General features: G+C 43.6%; 1 protein-coding gene across 1 annotated transcript in view; it reads left to right on the top strand.

Moving 5' to 3' along the window:
- The window catches only part of CAMKV (CaM kinase like vesicle associated), a 60,843-nt gene extending 40,457 nt beyond the window's left edge, over window positions 1–20,386 (top strand). The window contains exons 2-11 of the mRNA XM_035105966.3: window positions 7,893–8,001; window positions 10,079–10,210; window positions 11,793–11,867; window positions 13,018–13,156; window positions 13,719–13,839; window positions 14,589–14,664; window positions 15,788–15,924; window positions 16,294–16,372; window positions 16,911–16,998; window positions 19,076–20,386. Coding sequence (XP_034961857.2) covers window positions 7,907–8,001; window positions 10,079–10,210; window positions 11,793–11,867; window positions 13,018–13,156; window positions 13,719–13,839; window positions 14,589–14,664; window positions 15,788–15,924; window positions 16,294–16,372; window positions 16,911–16,998; window positions 19,076–19,465 — 1,332 coding nt within the window. The 5' untranslated portion in view covers window positions 7,893–7,906 and the 3' untranslated portion in view covers window positions 19,466–20,386. The remainder of the gene's footprint in view (window positions 1–7,892; window positions 8,002–10,078; window positions 10,211–11,792; window positions 11,868–13,017; window positions 13,157–13,718; window positions 13,840–14,588; window positions 14,665–15,787; window positions 15,925–16,293; window positions 16,373–16,910; window positions 16,999–19,075) is intronic.
- The last annotated feature ends 3,231 nt before the right edge of the window (window positions 20,387–23,617 follow it).

Genomic DNA, 23,617 nt, shown 5'->3' with positions numbered 1-23,617 from the left:
TCCTAATTGCAGGCTCCAGTGATTTATTCGTGTGTTGTTCTTAAAAATAAAATTTTAAAGTCCAGGGAGAGTAATGCATGAGTGCATGTAGCAAGTACCTTGGCTTTATGTCGCAGCAAATAATTGCCTCGTTAGCAACCACTATGGATTTCACAATGTGACTTGTGTGAGTCACTGTGAGCTATGCCTATCTCCTTTGCTGGCATTTGTTGCTGCTTTTGTTTTCTTTGCTACTCGGGAGATAAAGTAAGGTGGGGTAAATTTGACTGCACCATGCCATCTTTGGACCAAAAGGCCCCCAAAGTAGCATACAAAATGTATGCCTACAGTATAAATAAAGCATAAGGATCCAAGAGTAACCAAAAAATAACACTACCACCCCAACTGTATTTAAAAGACAAAAAAAATAGCATAGGCACCAGAATAACAAAATGAAACCCTTGTTATTAAAAGCCTGATCTTCACCATTTCCTTGGAGGAGAATGAGGGGGCCAATCACAGCTCTAAAGGGAGGGAGGGAGTTTGGGGAAGATGTGTAGCTCAGTAGCAAAACATCTGCCTTGCATGCATGTTCAATGAACCCCAGGTAGTGCTGGGAGAGACCTGCCTGAAACCCTGGAGAGCTGCTGCCAGTCAGTGTAGGCATTACTGAGCTAGATGGATCCACAGGTCTGACTCAGTGTAAGCAACTTTCTGTGCCCCTATGTTCCAATGCCTGGGCCCCACAACACAGAAGTCCGTGGCTCGCATGCTCACTGGCCCCACAGCAGGCAATGGTGGAGTGCATAACAGGCATGTGCAAAAAGGTTCACAATCCTTGCAATAACCCTGTGAGTCAAGTCCCTATAAATCCTCTAGGGACCCTGTGGTGGCGCTGAGGTCTAAAGCACTGAGCCTCTTGGGCTTGCCGATCAGAAGTTTGATGGTTCGAATCCCCACGATGGGGTGAGCTCCCGTTGCTCTGTCCCAGCTCCTGCCAACCTAGCAGTTCGAAAGCATGCCAGTGCAAGTAGATAAATAGATACCACTGTGACGGGAAGGTAAACAGTGTTGTCATGTGCTCTGGCTTCCGTCACAGTGTTCCATTGCTACAGAAGTGGTTTAGTCATGCTGGCCACATGACCTGGAAAACTGTCTGTGGACAAACACCGGCTCCCTCGGCCTGAAAGTGAGATGAGCACCACAACCAAATAATAGTCACCTTTGACAGGACTTAACTGTCCAGGGGTCCTTTACCTTCCCTTTAAATCCTCTAAGGCTGGGATGAGAGGATGGGGTGGGGGCCTCTGGTGCAACACAAACACTGCAAGTTCTTAAGCAAGGAGGAGATTCAAGTACACATCCTTTCCTTTCCTATGCCCAACAATACTAACTTTTGGTGTGTGGTCCATCCATTCTCTTATCCATTCCTGTCCCCTGAAAAGTGTGCTTTTACAAGCCAGTAGGAGCTAGCAACCCTGCCTGACTGGTCACACATGCATCTTTCTTTTCGGTAAGAAACACAAAGCAAAAGAGTGCAAACACCTGGTGCAAATGTTTAATCTGTTTTGCAATATTTTTCACTGGGGGCAGTTAGCTCATTCAGCTAGTAGCCTTCGTGCTGAATATTGAGAAATCAGCTGAAGAGAGCTATCCACGCAGTTCTTAATTCTAGATGGCTATGCCAGCACTTCTGTCTCTTCCCATTTCATATATTCCAGGCTCTGTAAACAGAAGCCAAAGCTGGAGCTGTGGCACAAATCATACCTATATAAATGAGCATTTTGTGTAATGGTTCATGTCCCAGTTCAGTGTCCGGGAGTCTTATCATGCTAAGGTAAAGGGACCCCTGATTTATTACATTTAAAAATGCTTCTGTCCCACATATCCATCCATGAGTCCCCAAGGCAGCCAAGGATACAAAACAAACACAGCAAGATTAGGCAACAGACAAGCAATCAAATAAACAGTAAGCAATCAAAGATGTGCTCTGGGAGCACAAATAATAAAACAGTCTTCCGCAACTTTGTGTCACCAGATGTTTTTGATCTTCAGCTTTCATCATCCCCAATCATAGGTCATGCTGCAGTCCATGTTTAGCTGTAATCCAACAATGTCTAGGGACCCAAGTTTGGGGGAGGCTGTACAAATGTCTCAATAACTACAAGCAGAAACAACGAGCAGTAGTTAATCGCTAACTTAGCCCGCAATGTATTTTTCATAGCAAGATGCTAGGCTCGCTCTCAGTGTGGCGTAATGGATGTACACCAGGGAGACCCAGATTCAAATCCTCCCTGAGCCATGAAACTCACTTGCTGACCTTGGCCAGCTGCTGACTTTCAGCCCGACTCTCAGCCTAACCAACCTCGCAGGGTTGTTCTAAGGAGAAAATTAATAAGGGAGAACCATGCACTCTGCACTTTTAACACCTTGGAGTAAGGCAGGATGTAAGTTTAGTAAATATATAAGTAAGCTTTTCTTCCAGCTGTCGCCATTCTTCTTCCAATTCACCTTCCTTTTGAGCTGTCATAAAATTCATAAAGTTATCCCCACTGAGCAGATGCTGGTCAGTATTGAGATTGCAGCCCAATTATGCCTCAAAGAAGAGTACAAATTAAATAACCTATTTTTTAACCTCTTTTCTCATGTGGAACGGACACTGCAAGAGACAATCCCAATACACAGCCCGAACTCAGTGGTGGTAGCAATCAGTGGGAGCCTACTCAGCCTCCACATTAGAAGAGGTGGTCTGGTAATAATAATAATAATAATAATAATAATAATAATAATAATGAAATTTTATTTATACCCCACCCTCCCCAGTGAGAGCTGGGCTCAGGGCGGCTGACATCAATAAAATTACAATAAAACGTAAAAGAAAGAAAAACAACTGATTAAAATGCAGATTAAAATACAATTTAGATTTAAAAATTGTTTTAAAATGCAACCTCATTTAAAAATGGCCCAAATCAAAACCCAAAGGCCAAGCAGAACAGCTCCGTCTTGCAGGCCCTGCGGAAAGATGTCAAATCCCGCAGGGCCCTGGTCTCCTGTGACAGAGCATTCCACCAAGTTGGGGCCAATACTGAAAAGGCCCTGGCCGTAGTTGAGGCCAGTCTAGCCGCCTTATGGCTCGGGGTCTCCAAAATATTGTTCTTTATGGACCTTAAGGTCCTCTGCAGGGCATACCAGGAGAGGCGGTCCCGTAGGTACGAGGGTCCCAATGTAGCTGTGTACCTTGCATATATGGAGTCTCACTATGGTTCCCAGGCTTCCTGAGTAGAAAACTGGGCCAGCATTGCATATTATAGCATTGAAGTGGAAAATAAAAAAAATTCCTTCAGTAGCACCTTAAAGACCAACTAAGTTTTTATTTTGGTATGAGCTTTCGTGTGCATGCACACTTCTTCAGATACGTATCTGAAGAAGTGTGCATGCACACGAAAGCTCATACCAAAATAAAAACTTAGTTGGTCTTTAAGGTGCTACTGAAGGAATTTTTTTTATTTTACTTCGATCCAGACCAACACGGCTACCTACCTGTAACATTGAAGTGGAGTTAATGAAAGTGTCCAAGGCATGTCACATGCATTTATTCAGTAATTCCCACGTCAACCTTGCATAAGGTAGGTCAGTATCATGGTCCCCACATTGCAGGGGAGGGGCTGATGAGGCTGGCAGTGGCTTTCTGACGTCTACCTCGTGACTCAGTTTTGACGTAGGAACGTTCACATCCGGTTCTCTTTGCCATCGTACCACAATACCTCTGCATGCAAGCCTTTAGGTGCGAGCCATCTGCGTAGCTTTCTGCAGCCTGTTCGCTATCCTCTTGCTGTGAAAGTAAAGAATGGAAGTGGGTTTCCAGGGACGGTGAGGGCAACAGAATTCCTTAGAACAGGGGCGGGGTGTTGTCTTCCAGATGTTGCCAGGCTACAGCTTCCATCATCCCTGGACATTGCTCATGCTGGCTGGGACTGGTGAAAATCAAAATCAACAATGTTTGGCCAAGACTTCCCCGCGCTACCTTAGAGTGAGAAATACCCCATTGCAGGGAGAAATTAGCTCTTGGGATAGTCAAGTTTGAAGATTCCTGCTACAGACTTTTCCCCCTTTCATTTTTCAGTTGTGCAAATTCCACCAAAACAGAGGCATCAACTCAAGGATTTTGACGGAAGGTTTCCAGTAACAGCAGAGTGCTGTTTCACCATACTGTTCTTACATCTGCTTTGGATGTAGAGGTCTCCCAATCAAAAATGAACAGCAAACGCTTTGGTATCCGCCGTCTGAGTTGTCATTTGCGGGGAGGAGTGTAAGCCATAAAGTTTTGTGCTAAGGGCTGGGGAAAAGAAAGCGTGCACAAAAAGCAAAACAAAACGCACCTTCATTTTTTTCATGCATTTTAGCGCTTGCTCAGTGCTTGTGTAAGCCCAACCAATCCTGGATCACGCAGTTAAGATGAGGATATCACAGCACCGCATAGCCAATCAGATTGGGCTGTGTGACAACGTGGAAAGTAAACAAAGTCCTCTCGTTGCCCTTTGACTGCCAGGAAATTGGTCAGTGTTCTTGCCCTGGCTGCATTCAGAAGTCATGTCCAAGTAAGGATTTGTCATTAAGAACCATGGATATCTTCAGTCATATGTGCTCCCTCCTCCTTCATGCATGTGGAGAGTTCATATGCGTCTGCTTCTTATTGACAGAAAACCATAGTTTGCCATTTCATCCAAATGTGGCAAATCATGGTTTGCATGAACCATACCTTGCAATCAAATCAGGAGCCCAAACCAGTTTGATCCTGGTTTGGGACCCTCATTTCCCCAATACTTAGATGTTTGCTTCTGGTACTGTGGGTAGGCTCAAAACCTACCTGGAAACTGTATTCTCTCCCTCCTGAAAGCACCACCCCAGTTCATAGCTTACGAGGTGCAGAAGGCAACACATTCTGAAAGATAACTTGAGCTTTGAGCAGCATCACTTTGTGGAATGTCAGTCACTACTGCAGTTATTTGGGGTGGAGAACCTGGGGGTTGTGAGAAACCTCTGGATTACAGGCACCTCCATCAATCCTTTCCCCCCTCTTTTTCTACTCCCGGTAGTTCTGCCAAAAGTTACAAGTATGAATGTGGTATCGAGATTGTCAGCATGGTGGGGAGCCTGATTGATTTTTGCTTGGCTGAGCATGTTAAGAATTGGATTTTTCTGCATCTCTATGCCATTGGGAGGGCGAGAAAAGGTTTACTTTTGTTTTGTGAGGATCGTGTGATTTCGGTACAGTTTCAGAACTGAGAGCTTTTTAAAAAAGAAGTAAACTGAATATGGCAGTTCTCGATTTGTGATGGATAGGAGCGTGATTGCTGGTGTTTCTGCTCTGAGCTCATTGCACTGTAGTTCAATGCACTGCTGGCTAATTACACTTGCTGGAGATGCGTTAATGATACAGCTGTCACTATCACTGTGTGACAACCCAAAGGCAAGGAGCTGCCTGATGAGTAATTCCAGCATTGACCTGGGTATATTATCTTGTGCTTCATTTTTTTTGTCAAGCTGTATTTCCAGAATCTCTAGATTCACGCACAAGAGGTGGCCTATAACCCCACAGATGGGCGGGGCAGCAGCTGTTCCCCCACCCACCCAGCATTCATATATATATTTGTGCAGGATGCTTGCAAAATATTTTTATTCGGGGCTGCTCCACACACGGATGGATATTACTTCCATGCAGGAAAGTTGTATGTACATTACCAGTTGCGACAAATAGACACATGCTGAGAAACTGCGAGTGGCAGCAGGGTCCCATCATGTGTGCGATGGATTCAGCCCATTAGGTTTGACCTAAAGGACTACGGGCAAACAGAAAGTAGTCGCTCGTCCTCTGCTGCAGTCTGTCATCTGAGCTTCCACAAGTCTTTTTGAGCAGTATTATGAAGATAGGGTCCATGACAATGCAATATTCAATTTAAGGTGAGCCTTTCTGTGAGTAGGTACCATCTGCATGCTGGAGTATTCCTAAATCCTTCTCTGTAGTGTTTTTTGGGGGGAAATGAGACTAGTTTCCTACCTCTAATAGAGAAGGTGAATCTACTGTATGTGTCCATTAACATTTGTTTAATGGAGCAGAGCCAATTTAGCTAGGCTGATCGACTATCATAGATGCAGAGGATCGTCAGACATATGAAGCTGTCATATGGTTTCTCTCCGTGGAATATTTTTGTGGCTCTTGGCCAATTACAGAAAGACGTGTTTTGTTTTGTTTTTAAAGGTAGGAGGTGTTTCTAATCAGGAAAAAAAAATAACACAACTTCCTTGGCAACTACCAACATTAATCGTATGGATTTCACACTGCATAACCACAAGATATTAGTTTCGTAATAATTGTTCAGGTTCTGTACCATTTTAAACTACAGAATTTATTTTTATGAACTGACATTTTTGCCAGTACTGGGATACAGGGTGGTCATTGACACATATTCCACTATCAGCATATGGAATATGAAGCATGGATTGCAAATGTCTGAAATGCATTCCTATTGAAGATCTTTTGAAATGGGGTATGTGTGTTATTATGAGCTATTGTGTTTTTATGAGGCTCATATACAGAATAATTGCAAACTTTACAACCTTTAGAAGACATCTGAAGGCAGCCATGTATTAGGAAATCAAATGGGTGGTGTACAATTTATTATTATTATTATTCCTGTGACAAAAAGGCATATATTTCCCTTATCTATATATGCATATCTAGCTCAGTTGCATATCATTACATAAACTATGGCATATATGGAGCCAGTAATAACTAAAGTGTGTGAAGAAGTGTGCATGCACACGAAAGCTCATACCAAAATAAAAACTTAGTTGGTCTTTAAGGTGCTACTGAAGGAATTTTTTTATTTTACTTAGAATAATAATAGTAATTCTTTTATTTTTTTATTTTGATTTATTAGATTTGTATAGTGCCCTATACCCGTAGATCTCAGGGCAGTTTACATCATACAATTACAATATAAAAACACAAAATACATAATAAAAATAAGAAAAGAAACAGAACAATAATCTGCCCTTCCACAATACATTTAAAAGTACATCATTTTAGTGTGTCACTAATCGGTTGGGGCAACCACACACAAAATAAGTGGAGGACAAGATGGCCGGATTTTAATTGGCAGAAAAGATGATGCAGGTGAAAAGGTTAAAATCCCTCCGCATTGTGGCTGTGTTCCAAAGAGGGGACCTCCCACCACTGCTTTCAACTTAAAAACAAACAAACAGGATATCCCATTTACAGAACTCCGATGCCATATCAAGTCTGGCTCTAACATAGCCAGAAAAAGTGTTTGAAATGACTGGCTATAAATGGATGAGCAAATAGCAGCTCATAGTGGATATTGCAACTGCACCTGAGTGACTGAAGTCCCTTTTTCTGACCTAAGTGGGTGATGGTTCCTTGATTGCAGCTTCCCCATCAACTTGGTTATAGTGAGAGTGAAATCACTGTTTTACTGGACACCCAGCCAGGCAAGTTGCCTTCTCGGTAGTGGCACCCACCCTGTGGAATGCCCTCCCACTAGAGGTCAAAGAGAACAACAATTACCAGACCTTTAGAAGGCATCTCAAGGCAGCCCTGTTTAGGGAAGCTTTTAATGTTTGATGGATTTCTGTATTTTAATGTTTGATGGATTTCTGTATTTTAGAATTTCTGTTTTGTTGGAAGCCGCCCAGAGTGGCTGGGGGAACCCGGCCAGATGGGCGGGGTATAAATAATAAATTATTATTATTATTATTATTATTATTATTATTATTACTGCTCATCTATGGTGCAGTGGCTGGTGGACCTTCAAATATCCCTGATCTCTATGCCTGAAACTACCTGAATCCAAGGGTGATGACCTAAAGCTTTTTATTCTCTTATATTTCAGCACCAAGCTTGGCAATGCCGTTTGGATGTGTTACCCTGGGCGATAAGAAGGATTATAACCAGCCATCTGAGGTGACTGACAGATATGACCTAGGGCAGGTCATCAAAACGTAAGTCTTTGCTTCTCCTTGCTTTCAAAGCTCCTTCCAACTCTATGCATCCTATACAAATGGCATTGGTTGCCAGTTGGGTACTTGTCGTGTGAAATGGTAGTTTCCGTTGCAATGACTCCATGTATCAATTGCGGTCATCAGACAAGCTAAGACTTAGGTCTGCCCCTCTGTCACTAAGAGCCATCCAGGTCCACGGGAGTGGTAAAGCTTGAATGAACCACAATATCCATACTGCCTAAATAATTTGGCTGTTAAGGCCATGACCCTGAACAGCAGCAATTCACTGGCATTTTGGAGCTTAAGGGAACATGGAAACTGAAAGGGTTCTTTTTTTGTTAATAGAATTCAACAAACAGGTATCTAAACTGCTGCTTATTGCAGACGTAGGATTGCTGACCAAGGCAGCTCCCCACATTACGTTCTCCCCTCTCTCCTGCCCCATCTCTTTGTTGCTGGTGGGGAATAGGAAAACTCACAAGAAGTTGAGCTCACACTTCGCATTAAGTGCAGCCAAACAATATGGGGAGAGAGGGCTATATTCAGTGGCCACCCATGTCTCCTGTAATGGGTCACTTAGCACACATGGTAATAGTAATTTTCTGTACTTAGACAGCACATAGTTCTGCTGGTTAGGCTTTGTGGATTAAGCCAATAACCACCCATTGCAGACCAGGAGGTGAGGACTCATGCTGAAAAGGCAGTGGCTTGCCTAGAATGGCATACGGGCTGCTCACACTATCCCACATGCATACAACAAATGTGTTTAGGAGGGAGTGGAATCACAGTGGCAAGCCCTAGTCACATATTTTTGTACATTTTCGATGTACCTATGCATGCAGACTCATACACAGAATTTGAGACTGTGTTTATCCCCTGCCACTTGTACAAATCTCTATGTGTACAGTTTATAAATTTATACACATGTAGGCAAATGTATGTGCATATGGCAGGGGTAGAGCTTGTTGATGCGATCCTGCTCCTCTTTATGTGCACACGTTATAAACATGAGGCTACTAGCCTCGTGGCGAGTTTAAGTTGAGATTTGAACTAAGGATTTCCTGGCTTGCAGCTCGCATACTTTTTTCAGAAGATATTACCCATGGCCAACATATTTGGGTACTAAAAGGCTTGCGATCTCTCTTCAAGGTTCTTTTCAACCTCCCCCCAGGTACTTGTTGACTTTAGGTCTAGTGCCGGTATTTAGCCTTAGATGGAGTTTACCGTGTTTCTCATATTATAAGACATGTCTTATATTTATTTTTTCCTCAAAAAAACACACTATGGCTTATTTTCAAGGGATGTCTTATTTTTTTCCTCCTCCTCCTGCTGCTGCTGCGGCCGGCATTGCTGCTGCGCCTATCACTATGTCTTATTTTCGGGGTATGGCTTATATTCCTTGAATGCTTAAAAATCCTGCTATGGCTTATTTTATGGGTATGTCTTAAAATATGAGAAACAGGGTACCACCCTCTTTGCCAAACAACCCAATTCTGAGAAGACCTGGTCCTGGTGCATCAAGAGACTCTAGTGGCCTCACACCAGCCATGGGTGGGAAGGGCTGTAGCTCAGTGACAGAGCAACTGCTTTGCATGCAGAAGGTTCAACCCCCGATGTCTCCTGGTTGTACTGGGAGGGAACCCTGTATGAAGCCCTGGAGAGCAGCTGCCAGTTAGCATAGACAATACAGAGCTCCATGGGCCAATGGGTCTGGCTCAGTAAAAGGCAGCTTCCTATGTTCCTCCACTAAACATAAAAGGAAGTAGTGTGAACCATTTGGCCAAGCTCACAATTTCTTACGTTTCCACAGGCTTATAGGACAGTTGCTCCTCCTTAGCTTTCTTCCTACCCCTACCCCATGCCTGGACTTCTCCAAGAGCAATCACATTTTGGTGGGACCTGGGAAAGTGTGCTTGAATTTGGCATGCATCTAATAGACAATCTGGTAGATGGATGCATACTGCGCTCTTGAGAGGGTGGGTGACTCATTAAGTTAAGGTATACACGGTCACTCTTGGGCTGCTCCAGCTGCTGGGCATGGACTGCTTAAATCTGAAGGTGGGTGTTCTTTCGCCAGAGAGGAGTTCTGTGAGATATTCCGTGCCAAGGAGAAATCAACAGGGAAGCTCTATACATGCAAGAAGTTTCTGAAAAGAGATGGGCGCAAAGTGCGGAAGGCAGCAAAGAATGAGATCATCATCCTGAAAATGTGAGTTGTGAATGTCTACACTGATTGTAGCCTCTGATTGTACACTGATTGTACACATTAGCCTTTGCTTTTTTCAGCTGCTGTGTTGCTATCTTTTTACTAATTGTGGTAGATAACCATAGTGTGTCCACATCCGCTGCAGCAAGAAATTATCTAGACTTTCTCTGATTCTCTAAACCTGCTCCTACATTGACCTGGGCATTGCCAATATTTTCAGGAGGAGCTGGATGGGCACAGCACTGATTGGCCAGCCCATGCGTCAAACGCAAAGCCACATTCCTCACTCTCCCCTCCTCAAAGCAGGGTCCTCAAATGGAGTCACAAAGCCAATTCTTGAAATAGGTTCTTAAATGTAAAAAATGTAAAAACACCTTAAAGACTAAATACCAGTCAGATGTTTGGGCAGAGAAAACAAACAAGCTCTACTAGTGCCATGACAAGAGCAAAGCTGGCAAGGAAGCACAATACAACTCGCAGCAAAAATAAACAAACAGCAGAACGCCTTTTCCTATTTGAAAGCTCATCTCTACACAGTGTTAATAGTTCTTTTTATATATAAAAAAACTATTGGCATTGTACACTGGCACATCTGATCCCAGATCACGTGCCAGATAGCTTATCCTGCCTATAGGTGATATACAGTGTTAGAGTAAACTCACTGGGTGGAATTCACACACTATTACAGAAGCTCCATCTGTGCAGGAATATCAGCTTGCCAGATAAAATGAACCCCCTCTCCCCCACTGTCCTGAGGCTTCTTCTCTCTCTCTCTCTCTCTCTCTCTCTCTCTCTCTCTCTCTCTCACACACACACACACACACACACACACACACACACCGAGCCAGGGATGGGGGCAAGTCCCATTGCACAAGCAAGAGCCCTTGTGCAGGATTTCCGCTAATGGGGTTCATTAGGTGGCTCTTGCCCACTGAAGCCCAATAACTTAAGTTTATTGCTTTCCATGGCTCTGCTCTACAAATGACAAACTTTGCATGTTACTCTGTATGAGTGATAGGGAACCTTTATCAGAATGAGGGATATACCGGTACTTCCTTCCAAGCAACCTTGCCTTTAGTGGGCCCTGTCGTCATTGCAGTCAGAATTGGGGACGAGGGATGGGGCTTTGCCTGCTATTCTCAGTGAGAAACTACCATGGGTGCCCATGGGAAGTATCTGGAGTCCTGTGGCCACCGATGATCCATGAAGGATGCTTACACACAGGAAAAAAGATTTAGAGGAGAGCTGCAGGAATGATGAACGATTTTGAAGGCTAATCCCGTGCTGAAGGAACGTGGTGCATTCTGTCTCAAACAGAGATAGTTAATCTATCCATTAAAGAGTTTTTATTTACCACATCCACTGAGGGAAGGACTCAGATTTAAATGATAGGTAACAAGGTTTAGGTTAGAATGTACTTCCAAATTATGGAAGCAGCAAACGACTGGAATATGTTACAAATAAAGGTTTTCAAGTAAAAGTTGAGCAGGTACCTGCCAGAAATACTTTGGCGACAGGGTCTAAGCCATACACCAGCAGGTCTCTTCCAACCCCTAGTTTTTCTCTTCCTTTCCTTTCCCTACAGGGTGAAACACCCCAATATTCTGCAGTTGGTGGATGTGTATGTTACCCGGAAAGAGTACTTCCTCTTCTTGGAGCTGTAAGTAGTTGTTACCCAGAACTCCCAAGATGCCGCATACATAGTGGCCTCTCCCTTTTGCTTTGTTGGGGCCTTGGACTGCTTTACTGTGCCTGCTCAGCTGCAAACCATCTTGTCGGCACTTCACAGGGTGCCTTCCCAAAGAGTCGTCAGAAGCTTCTTCAGGAGACCATCCATAAAGAAGGGCATGAATATTTATTTACTCTTCACTTGCTCTCCACACCATTCATGAATTTCTGTTCATTTGAGGGAACAGTTGTAAAACATCTGCTTTGCATGTAGAAGGTCCCAGGTCCAATCCCCAGCATCTCTAAGTAAGGCTAGGGAAGGCCACCCTCTGAAACCCTGGAGAGCTGCTGCCGCTCAATGTAGACAATACTGGCCTAGATGGATCAGTGGCCTGACCCCAGTGACCTTCAGCTCCATTTTATACTCCACTCATGGTTTATCGTCTTTCTTCTTCTTCTTTGGCGATCACTCGTAGCCAAGTAAGATTGTCTTCCATAAACACGGTTTTAACAGTGAGTCCGTAAGTGACTGTGGAGGCCGAATCTGGATCCACACGTCCTTCCACAGTGGGGACATTGGTTTCCGGGCGGGAGTTGATCATGGTGTGATCAAGCGTGCCTTCCTCTTAGCACGTTTCTCCCTTGCATCCTGAGTTCGAGCATCTTCAAAGCCGATGACACCTTTGGTAAAGGCTGTTCTCCAACTGGAGCACCTGCAGGCTCGTGTTTCCCAGTTGTCAGTGTTTATACTACATTTTTTTAGATTTGCCTGGAGAGAGTATTTGAACCTCTCTTGTTGACCACCAGCATTACGCTTCCCATTTTTAAGTTCGGAATAGAGCAGTTGCTTTGGAAGACAATCATCAGGCATCCGAACAACATGACCAGTCCAACGATGTTGATGTTGAGGAATCTCGGCTTCAACACTGGTGATCTTTGCTTCTTCCAGTACACTGGCATCAGTTAGTCTGTCTCCCCAAGTGATGTGTAAAACTTTTCAGTCATGGTTTTTACCTGTTTTACCTGTTTAGCAAAATTGTGGTGAAAGTGCTTCTCTGTCCATGGTGTGGCAACCCTTGCATTGCAGGTTACACAATTTCATGTCTTCCCTTGCCACTATGTCTCTCTTCTCTCATTTGCAGGGCTACTGGCCGAGAGGTATTTGATTGGATCTTGGACCAGGGTTACTACTCTGAGCGTGACACCAGTAATGTCATCAGGCAGGTGCTGGAGGCTGTGGCATACCTGCATTCACTCAAGATTGTACATAGGAACCTCAAGGCAAGTCCGTCAATCCTGCTGCGAGCCTTTGCTGCACAAATGTCTGAGCCAATTATCCATCCCATCCTCATGGGTTCTCGCTTCCCCTAAGAAGCAGACATAAGCAAATATAATGAAGCTGTCCCTTCCTATTCCTTTCGTTCTCACTGTTTTCTGTGGCTTCCTGGCAAGTCCCATTCATGTTTCTATATAGAGAAATAGAAGCAGACCCATCCCAAATACCTTGCTTTGCTCAGAATAATTTACATATATATATTCTGTCCTTAAAAGAGAATTCCAATAAAAGGTGTCATAAACCAAAAATTCCAACAGCAGCAGTGATTCATAGAATCAAGCAATCAGCAAGGGAAAAACCTTAACATAGCTCATGGGAGGCAAAATGAAGAAGCTAAAATCTGATGGTTTAAGAAGGCTTTTAACTAGGCGCCTTAAAATATACAGGGTCAGTGCTCGATGGCTCTCATCTGGAAGGGGCCCTCTGTGTGGCATAGCACAGTTTTGCCGGGGGAATTGCTTTTTCATTCATCTCTTTCCCCACCCCTTCCCTGCTGTGTCCCTGCAGCTAGAAAATCTAGTGTATTACAACCGTCTGAAGAACTCAAAGATTGTGATCAGTGACTTTCACCTGGCCAAGCTGGAGAATGGGCTCATCAAGGAACCTTGTGGAACCCCTGAGTATCTAGGTAAGAGTCAGCACAACCAGATGATGTTTTCATGGAAGAACCCAGTAGGGGGAGAGAGAAATTATACCCATATAGTATGAAGTCCACCAAGGACTTGCCACCTCAGACGCCAATGCCTTGTGCAGGCAGATGAAATGCAGTAGGTGCTGATTTCTCCAGGAAACTCACGCCTTTGAGATTAGCTTGTAAGGTTTCATGATGGAAAAGGTAGACCCAGCCACAGCTGATTTCATATTCCATTGAAAATAATATTCCTGCTCTCCACAGTTCTCATACAAGAGGCACTCATTCCTTCAAAGCCATAACTGCTGTCTGATGAGACATCTAGTGCAATTCCCCGAGACTCCCAGCGAAAGGAGAGTGAAGATGTGAGGGGTGTTTCCAGAGTGGCTCACTCATGACATGGGTGTCAAATGCTCCTGAAATGTTGAGTTCTTTGGGGGCAGTTTCCTCTCTTATTAAAACAACTTCCCAGTTCTATCTCTCAAAACCTGCAGCACATGGGACGTTGTATGTCAGGGCGCACTAGTTCTGTTTGCAGGGAAGTGTTATAGGTTCAAATACACAGTTCTTGCAGCTGGTTTCAGAAGTAGTATAGTTCTAAGATGACTGCACCAGGTCGTATTTTATCAGTGTTGATTTCCACTCAGATCAAGGCAAAGTTTCTGAAATCCTATGTCTTGGAGTTGTGTTTCATTGCCATATATGCTCATGGGAGCAGCACTTGCCATCTGTTCTTGTCCTTGCAGCTCCTGAGGTGGTCGGGCGCCAGCGGTATGGACGGCCTGTGGACTGCTGGGCTATTGGTGTGATCATGTATATTCTGTAAGTAAGGAGCAATGGAGAATACTGGAGTCCTCAACCTATCATACTGGCGACCGGGGGGTGGGGGTGGGATGGAGGAGGGTGAGAAAACAGAATAGATATGAGGAGGCTGGTGGCTAATGAGAAAGAACTAAAAGCTATCTACAGGAGAAGAACCATTCTCAGCTCTTGCAACGGCAAAAGGGCAAAAGATTGTGTACGGTCAGAGGCTTCACTCAGTGGCAAAACTCTACACCTACCATTTCATATGACTGTCAGTGCGATCAGTTAGATCTGCAGGCATGACAGGGCCTTTATGGTAGTAGCCCCATGAGTTTTAGGTTGAGGGGTGCATTTGCAGGCTTTAAGCAGACATTAACATTCATTTATTTCAGATGGCATTTTCATAAAATATGTTACAGTCTCCTGCAGAGTTTTTATAAGGTTTTTAAGGCAGCAGTTTGATTTCATCCCTGTAGGCGTACTCCATTGTCTCTCGAGACTTTTGCCAACGACAAAAAAGCTTAGCTTGTTTTACATGGTCTTTATTAATTATTTTTTATTTATTTTTATTTTTTTCCCTTTATTTTATTTTAAATTAATTCACATTACATGTTACTCGTCATACACATTCAACATTGTACATAACATATCTTATTTCTACAAATCCCCCACACCTAACCCTATAACCACCTCCCCTTTTACCCAAATACCAATGTGACTTCCTTCACCCACATGCATGATATCCAACTTGTTACTTTAAAAAAAACACAACTCTAATATTGTGTTCATTTTTGTTCATTAGAATGATCATTCATCTATTAAAAACATAGCTTCTTAACTTAATGGGTTCAATCTATACTTATCCAGAGATTTCTAATAGAATGATTTTGTACAATATATTGTTCAACACATTTCCATTCCTTTCTTATTTTTTCTTTATTATGGTGATTTTATGGTTTTTCTTTTTGGTATCGTATAATGTTTTTGTTTTGTTTTTAGCAGTATGTCCGTTGTTATTCGGTTTTATATGGAAGACACCTTGCTGCCCTAAAAGGCAGCTTATAAACTTTTTCAATAAATAAATCTCTTGCAGCTGATCTCCTTCCTATAGCTAATTCCCCCTCCTACCGTTGTGCTACAGGTTGTCAGGAAACCCACCATTCTATGAGGAAATGGATGAGGATGATTATGAAAACCATGACAAGAACCTGTTCCGTAAGATCCTGGCAGGCGACTATGAGTTTGATCCTCCCTACTGGGATGACATCTCTCAGGCAGGTAAGGTTCTATGAATACTGGAGAGAAGGAAAACGCATGCTGTTACTTGTAGGAGGTACACCCACAAACTATGAAGGGAAATACATTGTCAACGGTTCCTTTATCAAATGGACAGCATTCCCACCTAGCAGCTGCCCTACGACAATAAACTCCTACCTGATTCTCCCAGTCATGTGTCTCAACAAAAGTCAGTGTCATTCTAAGGCAGGTAACTGTGATCTCTTCCCTGGCTAATATGTGCCCCTAGTACCTCCCTCGTAAAGGACCGAATTAGGTATTAGGCAAAAAAAATCACAAGAGGCTTCCAGTTTCATCTGATGAATGGTGGTGAGAGGGGATACTACATCCTTTCCTTCTTTGTTTCTCCAGCCAAGGACTTGGTGGCCCGTCTAATGGAGGTAGACCAAGACCAGAGGATTACAGCAGAGGAGGCTATTTCTCATGAATGGTGAGTGCCAAATAGCTGTTACTGGTAAAATAAGGGTTAAGGACTTAGACCCAAGGAGAATGGGAGGAAACAAAGAGAGGTAAGGTGTGTAAGGTCTTTATACTCTTAAATTGTCTTCATGCCCTAGAAAAGACACTGAAAATCCTAAGCAGGGGTAGCCAACCTCCAGGTGTTTGGAGCACAACCCCTACTGGTCCCAGCTACCACAGCCAACGGTCAGGGGTGGTTGGGATATTAGTCCAACAACATCATCTAGAGGGCACCATGTTGGCCACCCCTGTCCCATGCTATTGAATAAAATAAGCAGAAGCTGGTGAAGGGAGAACAAACAAGGTGTTTCAGATGTTATAAGCACTGAAAATCTAGATTGGTTTGAGCAGAGGACAGGGCATTCATGGTAACTGCTGGAGTGGAAAGTTGCCTTCCCATTTAGGCCCCAACAGTACAGGCCCGTGAGCAAAGCTAAGGAAGGAAGTTAGACTAAGGAAGGGTAATTACCAAGAGACACAACTCATTGTCATACTTTTTCTGTCCTCAGGATTTCTGGCAATGCAGCTTCAGACAAGAACATAAAGGATGGAGTATGTGCTCAGATTGAGAAAAACTTTGCCAGGGCAAAATGGAAGGTAATGTCCTGCGTACTTGGTGCTGCCAGAAAGAATCCTCTTTTGCACTTGAGGAAGTTTGAGATAGCCTCAAGAGAGGGGACACATTCTGGGCCTTCTCAGTCTGTCTCCAAATCTCCCCTGCTTTGTCAACCCTTATGGCAGGCACCCCCAAACTGCGGCCCTCCAGATGTTTTGGCCTACAACTCCCATGATTCCTAGCTAACAGGACCAGTGGTCGGGGAAGATGGGAATTGTAGTCCAAAACATCTGGAGGGTCGAAGTTTGGGGATGCCTGCCTTATGAGCATTGGTTTTATTTGCATAAGGCCGCACAAATATGCAAAGAATTAAGGCTAGCCTCACTGCAGCCGGGTAGGAAACAGAAATGCCATTGTCCATTCCTCGCTACATTTATAGTAGTGGTAGAGCAACTAGAGTCTTGAGGATGGCTAGAATGATTTCAAAAGGGAAAACCCAGACTCGAATCCCCTTTCAGCTATGAAGCTTGCTGAGTGGCCCTGAACCCACCCGTCACACAATTAGCAACTGACTGGATTGTCAACAATAAATTGCCGGCATGGGCCCCATCCACATCATGACTTTTCGCTCCCTGTTGCAGTCCCAGTCAGGATGCATCTGCAATTTGCATGGAAAGTGGGGTGCACCCATTGGGGTGAATGCTAATTACATGAATGGCCCTTGTCATACCCTCAGTTAAACTGACACTTCATTAGACTTAAGGAATGGCAGGAAGTAATTAATAATTTCTGCCAGAGTTGTAATCAATTTAATAACTATTGGGATAGGCCTTACTACCAAAATATTGATCAGGAGATGTTTACTTCATGAATATTGTATAGACTTTTGCGAGTGATATGTTTGTCTCCTGGTTGTGTTGAAGAATATATTGGTAGAAACTGAAGAATCTATATTAGCTCAAATACTGATAAGATTTTAATATTTTGAATATCTTCAATACTTTATAAGTACTTTGTATCAATTGCATTTTACATTACATTATTAAATTTCATGTAATATTAATCTGTACCTTAATTATTTTTATAAACCTTTTTATTCTTTGTCATCTTAATTTTCCATGAAATTTTGCCTTTAACTCCTCTATTAATAATATTTATTAACTCTATGGCTTATGATTTATATATATATATATATATATATGGTACAATGTTCTAGCTATCTTTAAAAAGAAACTTTAGAGATTTGGATGAAGAAAGCTGTGTATCCCCCTCAGGTTCTTCTTCCTTAGTGATAATGGCACATGAAGAATCAGTTTCCCACTAGGATATTCTGGAATTTTTACTTCTAGTCCTCAGTGAGAAAGGATGCTCCGCTGAGCCCTAGATCACCCACCACCACCTCTGCCTTCTGCTGCCCAAATGACTTTGGGGAAGGAAGCAGGAGGCAACATACAGGGTATTGGTACAATTGGAAGACTTGACCTTTCTCAGCGACATTCCCATAGAAAACATTGCCATAGCTTAAACGTAAATTGGATGTTATCCCCTGCCCCAATGTTTTCTTCTTCTTTGAGGCAGGGGAGGAGTAGCATTCAGGGACCACCTCTAGTTTTTCTATAATTCAGAAGATTTTGTGGACTAAAAAAGAGAAAGTAAATTGGCTAATTACCATTTTTGAATACTGCTAGCCTTCAGTAATATGGTCAAGAAGTCACACAACTGGATCGCTCATCATGAAATGAAATAAAGCTTGCAGTACATTTTGGGGCCTAGCTGCTTGCTTTCTCATGCTTTAGCCTTGAGCTGCTGTTATACACAGTGTCTCTTCTCAAGTTTTGTCTGCAGTCGCAAGAACTGAAAGCACACTTATAAATAAAGCTGAGATTCTCCAGTGTGAACATGCTATAATTATATATAATTTTTTTGTGTGTACACACAGACACACACACAAGCCAAGGGTTTCATAAGATTTTGAATTAGTGACATCAAATTATAGAGGGTGGGGTGCAAAGGAAGCAGGGCGGAGGTGTTGCTCCTATTCTTTCTCCCCACAACAAAACTGCGAGAGGCCACGAAACGTTACCCACGAACAACCACCTTTCTCTCGCCAACCTGCAGAAAGCCGTTCGAGTGACCACAATGATGAAGAGACTCCGAGCGCCGGAGCACACGGATGCAGCGAAACCAGCAACTCCTGCCGCTGCAACGACAGACAGTGCTTCCCCAACAGAAGCCACCAGCGCCCCACAGGCGAAAGCGGAGGCAGACAGCACGGCTTCAACTACAACAGCCGAAACAGCCCCAGCGACAACAATGGCAATGCCAGCTGCTGCTGCTACTACTGCCGCAGCAGCAGCAGCAGCGAGCCCAGAAGAAACGACATCAACAGCTCCAGCAACTACAGCGGAAACTCCGGCGACAACACCGGCAGCCCCAACTACGTGTAACGGGGGAGAAACTGCCGCCCCCAGTGCCGCCCCAGAGTCCTGGAATGAGGATACTGGCTGAGTCAGAGGGGAGTAGGGCTAGGGCAAGGGCAGGGCTGTACCTCTCTTTGTTGTATTTCTCTTTGTAAATAGTCACTGGCATGGTACCCCCACCCACCCCAGCTGTCCTGGCTTCCCAACCAACCCCTCTGCGTGTGGCTGTCAGTTTGTCTGACTTTTATGTGTCTCCAGCTAGGTGCCAGCAGAGTTTCTATTTTTTATGTGACAGAGTCCAGAGAGACCCCGTTGGGCCCAGGTAAACAACAAGTGGTTGTAGAGGCCCAGCCCACTGCATGAAATTCTCTCTCTTTCTCTCTCTTCCCCGCTCCTTCTTTTCCTCTGTTGCTTTCCTTTTCTTTGTCCCATTTCTCGATTTGTTTTCTTACTACTCTCTCTCTCTCTCTCTCTCTCTCTCTCTCTCTCTCTCTCTCTCTCTCTCGGTCACTTGACTTGCTACTTGACTCCCTGAGGCTGGTTGGGAGAAGCTGGAGCAGTCAGATCAGAGACAGTAGCCATACTTTTCAGCCGACTGATTTGTTATATACCGTGGAGGTATGGGGAATGGGACGCAGGTCCAGGTCAGGTTGGAGAACAAAGAGGGCCACACACTGTCATGGCAGAGCTCTCAAATTAGTCATACTCATTGGGGATGCATGTGGAATTCATCTGTACAGCTGCTGGCAAGATCTCCTGTAGCAATTTACCTCTATGTCCAACATATGGTTGTGTGTGAACAAAGCTAATGCAAAATCCATGTGAGAGAGCGTGTGCATTTGCTTGACTTTTCACTGAACTGTCAATATACTGACACAACTGGGGTGTAGCTATCTATATGTTTGTGCAGAAGCAATTTTCCCTGGGGACAGGAGACAACCCTAATCTGGAAAACAAGCCAACTGTGAACAAGCAGGGGCAAGGAAGATTAAAGACAGGTGGGAAGCTGTATTATTATTATTATTATTATTATTATTATTTTACACTTGCTGCGTTATCCCAAGGCAACATGTTGAGATTCCTGCATTGCAGGGGGTTGGAGTAGATGACCCTCAGGGTCCCTTCCAATTCTATGATTCTAAGCACTCAGGGGAGAATTTTATTATTATTATTATTATTGTAGGCTATGGGAACATTGCAGAGAGACCACTAAATTATCAACAGTAGTTGTTGGAAAACAATGTGACAGAAGAAGCAAATGAGCAAATGATCTCCAGAGCAACACTGTAGAGCAGACAGGTGAATCCTACACTGTGGCAAAATCCTGTAGATGGATTCTGCAGGTGATTTATCTTAGCGGAAATCTGTAGAAGCCTTGTTTAGGTATTTACATTCCTGCAACTTTACTATTAGGTTAAGTGACCAGATGAAAAGACAATCTGCTTCTGTACCTTTAATGGGTAGAAGAGGGGATTTTTGCAGGTGTAACTCATTATGCAAAAGTGAAAAAGCTGTATACCGATCCAAATTCCCTCTCTGACACTATTTAAGGCATTCAGCTGGGAGGGAACCTAGCATTTAAGGTGGAATAGACTTAAAAAGCCAGTTAGGGTTGCAAGAGGGTAGAGTAAAGAAAAGTAGTAAGCAACTTGTAGAATAGGATCAGCAGAAAATGTGTGTGCACTAACAGCTCGATCATGTGCTTCCTTCCCAATCTGCAGTAGGCAAGAAGCTCATCTTTCAGTAAAATGAAAGAATGTTCTCCCTCACCCTGAAATACACACTTTATTCCAACAGCTAGCATTCCTGAGCCTATGTAATAAACACTGCAGTCACCATTTTTGTCATTATTCTATACTGCCATACCCCCTCCCATAAAACAGAGATGAAAATGTCTCTCTGCTTCCAGACATACTGTGAAGATAAACGTTCTTTACACACTAGGAAATTTAGTAATTCTATATTTCTTACAGGATTTGTTTGGCATGCTATAAAAGAGGACCAGAGCCACACAAAAAATGTTTATGAGCAGTTGTTTCAAAACACTTTCAAGGAAAGGTTGTGAACAAAACTGAGAAATCGGGTAATCAAGGGCTGTGCTATAGCATATATAAAAGCAGACAAATAGCACAATGCTATGCATGTTTATTGTTAAGTTCCACTGAGTTCAATATGCCTTACAAGTAGGGAGGCATAAAATCAAAATTCAACAACACAAGGATGGAGAACATGTGACCCTATGGATGTTGTTGGACTCAACTCCAAGGGGGATGGGGCGGAGGCTTAGTGGTAGAATACATGCATTGCATGCAGAAGGTTGCAAGTTCAATCCCCAGGTATGGCTAGGAAAGATTCCTGGCCTGAAACCCTAGAGAACCACTGCCAGTCAGTGTAGACAATATTGAGCTAGATGGATCAATATTTTGATGCATAAGTTAGAACTCTTATGTTCTTAACAGGTATAGGATTAATATTTCATATCCAAAGTGGTGTTCAGAGAGAATGTGGTTTTTAGGGGAGAAGTAGGGGAGGTTTGTTACTTTATTCCCCAGCTGCTTCACCCAGATGGGGTTCCTAAATGTGTTTTCAGCAACACATTGTTTGCAGAGATAAGAGAAAACCAGAGAGAGGATGCTGCAGAAGAGAAGCAGCAGGTGGGGGAAGGGTTGAGCCCCACAGCCAACCTTTTCCTCCTCAAATCATGCTCTCAGCTGTTTGGCTGCAGACTCCAGTTTGCAAAGCCAGGCCACTGCCAAACATAACAGTTCCAGTTTAGGTTCGGTTTGCATAGCCTACAACTATGGGATTGTTTGGCACATTTAAATACATAGCATAGCTATTCCTCCATGAAGCTGCCAATGGGCTATTGCATATTTTCATTCCTGTACGACAGCACAGGACAATTTGCATTAGCTATAATGAAAAGCTTTCAACTGGGCTGCATGGTGTGTGATACAATACTCCTAACAGCCTCCTCTTTAATCCGGATATTTGGGCAGATTCTGTATCTGGGTTTGGACTTTTCAAGTACAGTTCAGTCTAACCCTATGAATGGAGTCAGAGCACCAGACATGACTTCATTTCTGCCAACTCCTGCTACCTACGTGAGGACAGCCTGACCATAGGTGGCATACACACCTAAGACTTTAGGCATGTAGGCCTCAGCAGGACATCTTCCATGGAAAGTGAATGCTGGGCTGGGGTGCCAGTAGCATATATTAGGCCAGATTGAGTCTTTCAAATATAATCCATACTGACTCCTTGAGGGAGAAAGCAAGACTGTAGCTCCTGTTGCACGTATGACATTTTGGTGCTTGCATGTGAACTAGATATATGTACCCCCAAACAAAAGCCTGATTCCCCCCCCCCCATTTTCTGGCACAGATAGCAGGTTAAAAAAATTATGTCAATTGCATTGTGATCTAGAAACACAGACTTCTTACAGCCATAGGCTACAGTCCTTAAAAGGAAGAGAACTATTAGCACCTTGATTATATTCAAAAGCTTAGCTCCAGAGTAATATTTTTCAACAACAACAAAAGGGCCTGCTGGGATCAGAAGGGGTTTATGTCACAGAAGGAGCAGCCCTCAAGCTTAGAAGTCTCGCCGGTTTCTATCTATTAATCTGCCACTATACACCCTAAGCAATCAAGGACTAGAAATTTTTGTTCCTGCTTCAAGTTGGTTCCCAAGTCCCTCTCCACAGGTGTTTTGTCCCAAGGCCTGCGTATGACAGCTGGTATGAGCAGCCAAAATGGTTCCTCACAGTAGTAGAAAAGCTTGGCTCTGGGAAAGGAAATGCTGCGGACTGGATGTATTTGGTATGCGTGCAGCACATGAAATAAACAAGGTATGTGTGATTAATAAAACACCCCTAGTATGGTTTGTGATGGTCACGTGTGCATGATAAACAGAAGGCAGTCTATGATTTGAAGTATGTACTTTCTGGACTGTTCTGTCTGCACATTCATGTCTCGCCTTGAAGCTACTATTGTATGTGCAACCTATGTACAGCACTATAAGGTAGACCTATCATGTAGTCACCTCTTCAGAGCACGCTCAGGATGGAAAACACCAGACTCTGGAGGCATCCAGTGTTCATTCTAAAATGGCATGTTGTGACTAGGTTGTTAGAAGAGCAGTTGTGCTGTTGCAGTGGTTCGCACCAGCTCCTTTGTCTTTAAACAAAGTAGTTCTGTTGTACTGGAGGGCCTGCTTCTCCTGGGCCACTGGTCCTCTA

Source organism: Zootoca vivipara, chromosome 2 (genome assembly GCF_965207765.1).
Source record: "Zootoca vivipara chromosome 2, rZooViv2.hap1.1, whole genome shotgun sequence".
Lineage (NCBI taxonomy): Eukaryota > Metazoa > Chordata > Lepidosauria > Squamata > Lacertidae > Zootoca > Zootoca vivipara.
Note: the sequence above shows the minus strand (reverse complement) of the source record. Positions and strands in the feature narration are given on the sequence as shown.